This window comes from Limulus polyphemus, unplaced genomic scaffold (assembly GCF_000517525.1).
Source record: "Limulus polyphemus unplaced genomic scaffold, Limulus_polyphemus-2.1.2 Scaffold2901, whole genome shotgun sequence".
Classification (NCBI taxonomy): Eukaryota; Metazoa; Arthropoda; class Merostomata; order Xiphosura; family Limulidae; genus Limulus; species Limulus polyphemus.
This window is the reverse complement of record NW_013668511.1, coordinates 12,471-19,782: the sequence shown is the minus strand read 5'-3', so window position 1 is coordinate 19,782 and position 7,312 is coordinate 12,471. Positions and strand designations below refer to the sequence as shown.

Below are 7,312 nucleotides of genomic sequence, written 5' to 3'. Positions count from 1 at the left end.
AAAAATTGAGCAAATCTTGATTCGTCTGAGAACAATACGGTCTTCCAAAAGTCCAGAGGCTTGGTCATCATATCACTTGCCCACTTCTTTCATCTGACTATGTAGGCAGGTCTTAATAAGGGCTTCCGTCTAGCTGCTCTGCAACGATAACCCAATTCATCATATCACTTGCCCACTTCTTTCATCTGACTATGTTGGCAGGTCTTAATAAGGGCTTCCGTCTAGCTGCTCTGTGGAGAATCCGTTGAACAGATTTCGGGTTCATCCAACTTTGGCCACTTCTGCAGTCGTTAATCTGGGATCCATTTCGACGTTCCTCTTGACAGCCCTTTTTGTCCACTCCGATGGACCAGGATGACCCCGGACGCTGCTCAGTTGTTCATTGCCGTGTTTCCTGAACTGCATGATGATTCTGTTGACTGTCGAAAGTGGGATTCCCAAATTCTGCGAAATTTGCCGCTGATTTATTCCACCATCTGCTTGACCAACTATCCTTCCTCTAACAAAATCTGAAAATTCGAGAGAACCTTGAGTTCTAGGCATGTTGTAGCACAAGATAATTAGTGTGTGGACCATTTTCATTTGTATAGTGCTCTGTGAACACAAATTAGTTAGCATAAATCAGTTAAATGACGAAAAATTAGGTGTCTATTTACTTGTGACCACAAGTGTATATCTTGACAATATCCCTGCAGCATAGTTTTAACTGCAAAAGGATCCACTGTCAGACTTTCATGTCCAAACTATTCATTCCATACCTCCTTTCTACTTTCCATAATCCATCTAGTGTGTGAGGATAATGGTTTCCCAGTTCCCAATTCAATCACACAGAAATCAATACATTGCATATGGCTACTTGAAAGGTGTCTTCATAACAAATAGCATAAATAGCCATTTCAATCTCCAGCTGCTTGAGGTATGCAACAGTTGAATGAGAAGTATGACTGAAAGTTGGCTTCGTTTTCAGATGGTGACCCTCTTTGATTGTGCTGCATACTTTTGCCTGGGTCACATGGGTGGCTTTTAACACTGACCTTTGTGTTTGTGGATTCTCACCTGTTAAAAAATGCCTCACTTTGCTTATCATGGCTTGGGGGGTACAACTTGTTAAACATCTCTGTCTGGATGATCCATGTGCCCCAAGTTGATCTATATTTATTTCTTTTCCAATAGTATTAAGTACAAGGGATATCCTCATCTTGGAAATTCTAAATCCCAATCTGAACACATTTTTATGACCTAAGTGTATGAATACCTTATGCCAGAAAAGGCTGTTTGTTACATACCTTTACTCAAAGTAATAAATTTTCTAAGCGATGTCAAAATGTAGTTTTGATACATGTCATTCCACTACATCTCTATACCGGTTGTGGTTTTCACATAGTTTGCTGATTCTCATATTCAAAATCGTTTTAACATACTTAATCCTTTGTATAAGAAACCTTCAGTTTGTAACAAAATTTATTTCAATTATGAATAACTACACTATTCTTGAACCACTGGGGACTTACAGGAAGTAAAAAGGTGCAAAACATCCATGTAGGATGTTAAAAAGATGCAGAATACCCTTGTAGAAGTTAGATGTATGCTCCACGAGGAAGAACCTCCTTAAAGAAACCTTCAGTTTACTAAAACGTTAAGAACCCTCGGATGTGTTAACACGATTAACTTCCCTATCTTATATGCATATTCCTGGAAAAGTTGTTCCTTAACCTTATGGGCTTTTGTTTGGAAAGACTGGTTTCAACATAATCGTATGTTCACAAGAGGATAAGGGAACCACCATTCTACCACTTACCTAAAGACCTCCATTATCAATACCCACATCAATTCCTTCTGATGCCTAACAGGTACATTACATAGAAGTTGTGTATCAGTAACTTAGCAATAAAAAAAGCCAGTAAATGATTTTAAAACTACCATTTCCTAACATCATACTAGCCTTCTTGTAGCATTTTCAAACTACTGAGTGGGCATTAAAGATGTGTGCTGTTATCTACTAACAATACTTTCATTCCAACCAATAAGCAATAACTTTTATGAAAAATAATTTCTGACAAACTTTTAAATAAAGAGTAAAGTAAAATGTTATGGTTAGTTTTTTTTTTCTCACAGATTAGTTCTGCACTTTGACAAATAAAGTATTTTACAGTTTTAATTTCATCACACTGAGCACGAAAAGTGTAACACCTACATAATATGTTCCAATGGTGGACGTAGAAAAAGGTGACACATCATTTTCGTCAGCAAAGTAGGTGATTCCCTTATTCCACGAATGTACTGTAACCAACAGAGTCGGCAGAAGAATGACATTATAGTTTGAAGGGTAAATCTGTGGTGTACAGGAAGCTGTTGTACTAACTGATTGAGGCGACGAGAACACTGGTCATCATTCCTTATTTCTACGAGAAAAGAAAACAGATGAAACGAACAAGCGACATATTTACATTAAGTACTGTAAGCCATTGTACTGACTGACTGACTGACAGACAGCACATTGATCATCATTCCTTATTTCTAACAGAAGAGGGAATAAGTGACACAGTTCTTTTGCTGAATCATTTGCTGTACATTGAAGAAGCGACACGGAAAACCCATGTAGTAATTAATGGGATTGATTGAAATATTTATAGAATTTTTTTTATGTGAGTTATAGATTATTAGAGACCACATAACTAAAAGAATGGATCCACAAGCAACTTGATGCATAAATAGTTCATATTTGTTTGTTTGTTCTTAGATATTTGGGCTATCCATAATTTTGATTAGATGGACTACAGTCTACCCCCACCCACTGCCAACTCTTGGGCTTCTCTAATATAACAGTAAGACTTCCCTGTCACTCTTTTAATGCACTGACGGCTCCAAAGTGACAAGCGTAATTTTGTGGTAACAACTACATGCAAACTACAGACTCTGAAAATCCCTGGCCACTAGGCTACATCTGGTCCAACAGGTTAGTTAAACATATTTAACGAGGTTCTAGATGAACTCCATCATTAACTCTAAAGTTAATATCCTTGAAAGTGCACAAATCATATACTAAAGTAATGGCTGATGAAAATGTTCTGTAGCTTTCAGTAAACGTAAATATCATCATGACCGATGGAGTTTCTTTACTGATCACACTGTTAAAGCAATATATTGTCATTCTACTGTTCTTATGCGATACAACTAGAATTAGGATGAAAATTCTTACAAAACAGTTTTCACATCATTCATATATGCAATTCAAATTATTATTATTTTCATGGAGGTAGCTTTTGACCCCTTTAGGCGTCGTTATCAGGGTTATTGAACAAATAAAAGTAATTATACATTTATATTGTTCATTAACCCTAATTAAGAACTCCACTAAAAGAATATGGAATGAATATAAGAACCTGATAAAAACACATTTTTAAAGAATTTTCTAATTAATATTACTGAAACTACAACAGAATGACTCTTGAAGACAGCTAGTTAGGTTTTATTTTACCCAGACAATAAAATAATTATTTTACAATTATATAGCTGGTCAAGTGTATAGTTATCGACTATAAGACACTCCTACTGATTACTTTTTGAATAACACATTTTTTGAGTAAGTGACATTGTATGTTAATTAAATAATGGTTATATTTTTGAAATTGTAGTGAGCCTCAGCGAACTGGTATATTCCGAACAGCTGTGATGATCTCTAGGGACTGATAAAATCAATGTTAACAGTTTGAAAAGTCTTCTTCTAACCACTACAGGGGGAAAAAATCTTGTTATACAATTTAGAAATGAGCTGTTGGCAAGAAAAAAAAAGTCAAGCAGACTTACTAGAAGCTTCCAAAAATGTTTCGTAGCTTTCTACGGGTATCACAGGGTTTGGCAACTCACGGAGGTATTTCTTTAAGGCACCAGCAACACAGCCGAGTTCATAATTCTGAAGATCTACATTATTGACATCTGAAGAAAAACAAACATTAAAATATTAAATTGTACATAACAGATTTAACTTGAAATTATACAGTTTGTACACAAGTTACGAACTAAGCCTAAGGTTTGGCAGTAGATTGCTGTAACCTTGATTTAATACACCATAAGTCATAAGGGGGGTGGGGAGAGAAAAAAAGGATAGTATCCTGTACCCTTAGTACTTGTTAGTAATGGTTTAGGAAAATATATTTCAAAACAACCAGAAAGTTGGTGTTTACTTATCTACTAGTTTTAGTTTGGATCTAATGGTAAAAATCTAAAAAAATTAACAAACTATAATAATAAAAAAATGATATACCTTTATCGAATTTATCTTTTAGTTCATTTACAGCTTCCGATGAAGAAGAACACATAAATACTTTGTACAAATCTATACCTATTGGAAAAAAAAAAGAAAAGACAACAACGGATGAAATATTGAAATAATGCAACATAAGAATTAAAAACTGATATATTTTTTAGTAACCTAACAATCGCAAGACCGACACGTGAATCACATTGTACACCATCCACTAGAACATCACAAGTCTTTTGGTTTTAACAATGATTTGTCAACAGTTGGAATCTACTTATTAAAACCTTTTGAACGATGCGTAATTTCTTTATAAAAAATGCTCTAAAACTCGAATTCTTCAATGTAGGTGTAGCCCTACAAAAGGAAATATGTTCACCTGACTTATTATTAACCAGATAAAAGTGCCAAGTATTTAATGTTTACTGTAAAAACATTTTCTGTCTAGATTATCATGCATACATCACACAACAAAATAAATATTCTTTATAAATGCTCGCTATAATGATGCGATTATTTTAGCTGGCATAATTAAAAAACACTCAGCCTATATTGTTACTCACTCCTTCCTTTAATTACATCTTCAAATTAAGGAGCTTTGTTAAATACACTAGTGGTGGATTTTAGAAGCATTTTCAGAATAAATTCTAAACATGTTTTCAATCTAGGAGTAGTGTAAATCTAATTCAAGGTTGCAACAAGACCATTTTTCTCAATCAACTGCACGGTAAGCTAAAACGGACAAATTCTGGCTCAGCATATAATGTGCTGCCCTGAATACTGGCACGCAGAAGTCCAACTTCCAATATCTGACAGTTATGGAAATTTTGTACATTTTATCTTTTTTCTACTAACAAAAAAAATTCTACAGCGCTTGAGAATAAGAGGAAAAATCCATTAGAAAAATGTGCAAACTAACTCGTCATTGTGGTGTTCAAATACAAATGGTAAAATCTTTCCGAATTTGTTCTAATATTACCGTGTGAACGAATGCAACTGGATTACACATATTTTTTAGGGTAATGTGATCTGTTTTTAAAATTATTAGATAGTTCTTTGCTTTCCTTTTAATGGATATGCCTAACAAGTGCACACATACAAAAAGGGTTAGCTACCCGCTTTGATCTTGATATGTTTATTTAATTATTTAAAAGTCTGTAAACCTTGCATAAATTAACAGTATATATATATATTGTATTCCTATATAAATACTTATAACGTATAATTATTTTAAATATTGAAAATGTTAAATAAAACAAACTCTCTCACTTTTGTTGCGTTTTCCTTGTTCTTCTATTTCCTGAAGACACAGTAAAACTACTTTTGGGGCTGATAACTTGGTGGCATCAAAAGATGTCGTAAGGTCCTGTCCAAACACTTTGGCTGTAAGGTTTAAGGAATTACAGAAATATTAAAAACTAGTTCACAGTCGTATTAAGGTGTTTCAAACTATTTTACAAAAACAAAATACCAACTTTTAAGGTAGTTCAAACTATTTCATAGTCAAATGTCAACAGCTAAAGTAGTTTAAACTATTTCATAAACAACTGTCAACAGCTAAAGTAAATCAAACTACATAAAAAGGAAAAGTTTAAACACAACTGTTTTCAATAATGGTTTCAGTACAGAACTTAAGTTATGATAAACACCTTAAGTTATAATAAACACCTTTACTAGCACACAAAATCATTATGATCAGGAAATTTCTCAAAACATAAAAAAATACTGACTCACAATCTGAAGCGTGAAGTTTTTTTTTGGTATTTTAAAACCATACAATGGTTCCTAATAAGTAGCTACAGACAGACAGACTAAGATAAATGTTTTTATACAATTCTCATCAAATACATTACACGTTGACTGGTATCTAATCTTCAAGCTCGCTACTTAAAACAGATGCTCAGAAATATGCATAATACAACCCCACAACAAGTGCATAATGTATACCTTTTCAAATCTGGATAATGAGCTATCACAGGAATAACATCGTATTGAGAAAAAGGTATCAGAGATGTCCACTGATATCACAATTGTACAATGTCACTGTTTCTAGATCACTTGTCACAAGTATAACTTCATATATGTTAATGCACTGTGAGTAGTGAGAAGAGCGTTGACTGATAACCTAATTAGCTCACAAACCAAAAATAGCCACACAAAATGGCATACGTTTACAATAACAAAGAGTTTCTTACTGGTCTAGCACATTCACAAAACATCTTTGATATTGTTAAGTTAGTAATTACAAAGTTACTATATCCACTGTTAAAGTCTTCAGCTCTTGAATAGAAAAACAAAAGTATAGTAAACAATGAGATACTAACGAGGCCGAAAGGGTAAGTGACTCTTCTGGCTTTTAGATGTCTGACAAGGTGGCAATCCAGTAGCAATACATATTTTATGGCACCCACACTCTGAAACCATATAAATAAAGTTCAACACACACACACACAACTAGCACAGTCTATAATTCAATGAATAATACTTTTACTAAAACATATACATATTAGGTCAGTCGTTAAATGAAATTTACATCTCATTTCAGGAAGGCCACAAATTAAGTCTAAGTCCAGCATGCTGTTAATCCAAGCATATATCATAAAAGCTTCCATTTCTAAAGTTGCTAACCTTGACACTTGAGTTCATCACGAACAACTCCTTTCAAACATACATGACACTTGTCACACTTGTCTTGATGCGCAACCTGCGGTGACACTAGAAATAAGAATAACAGAAATCTTTAAGTACTCACAGTTCTTTATAGAAACCTAGACATTTCACTTTAACTCTAGAATACCAACATCTATACTATAAAGCAGCCGTGTGTCTGTTTGTAATGAATATCTTCCAAATTCCCGACCTCTATTGATTAAACTTTTAGCGATTCTTGCATAATACATTATAAAAAACCTAAAACCTCTTAGTTTAATCCTTTTTTATTTCTCATTTTTCTGAGTTGGATAGCAACCCCCCCCCCCATTGCATGCACATTATCCAACTGTCCCCAACAGTACTCCCCCATTGCATGCACACTGTCCCCAACAGTACTCCCCA

General features: G+C 34.1%; 1 protein-coding gene across 1 annotated transcript in view; it reads right to left on the bottom strand.

Moving 5' to 3' along the window:
- Window positions 1–7,312, bottom strand: part of LOC106468173 (beta-chimaerin-like) — a 20,271-nt gene that overhangs the window by 5,739 nt on the left and 7,220 nt on the right. The window contains exons 5-10 of the mRNA XM_013928585.1: window positions 6,887–6,973; window positions 6,583–6,672; window positions 5,528–5,641; window positions 4,265–4,342; window positions 3,808–3,936; window positions 2,195–2,402 (exon numbers count right to left, since the gene is read on the bottom strand). Coding sequence (XP_013784039.1) covers window positions 2,195–2,402; window positions 3,808–3,936; window positions 4,265–4,342; window positions 5,528–5,641; window positions 6,583–6,672; window positions 6,887–6,973 — 706 coding nt within the window. The remainder of the gene's footprint in view (window positions 1–2,194; window positions 2,403–3,807; window positions 3,937–4,264; window positions 4,343–5,527; window positions 5,642–6,582; window positions 6,673–6,886; window positions 6,974–7,312) is intronic.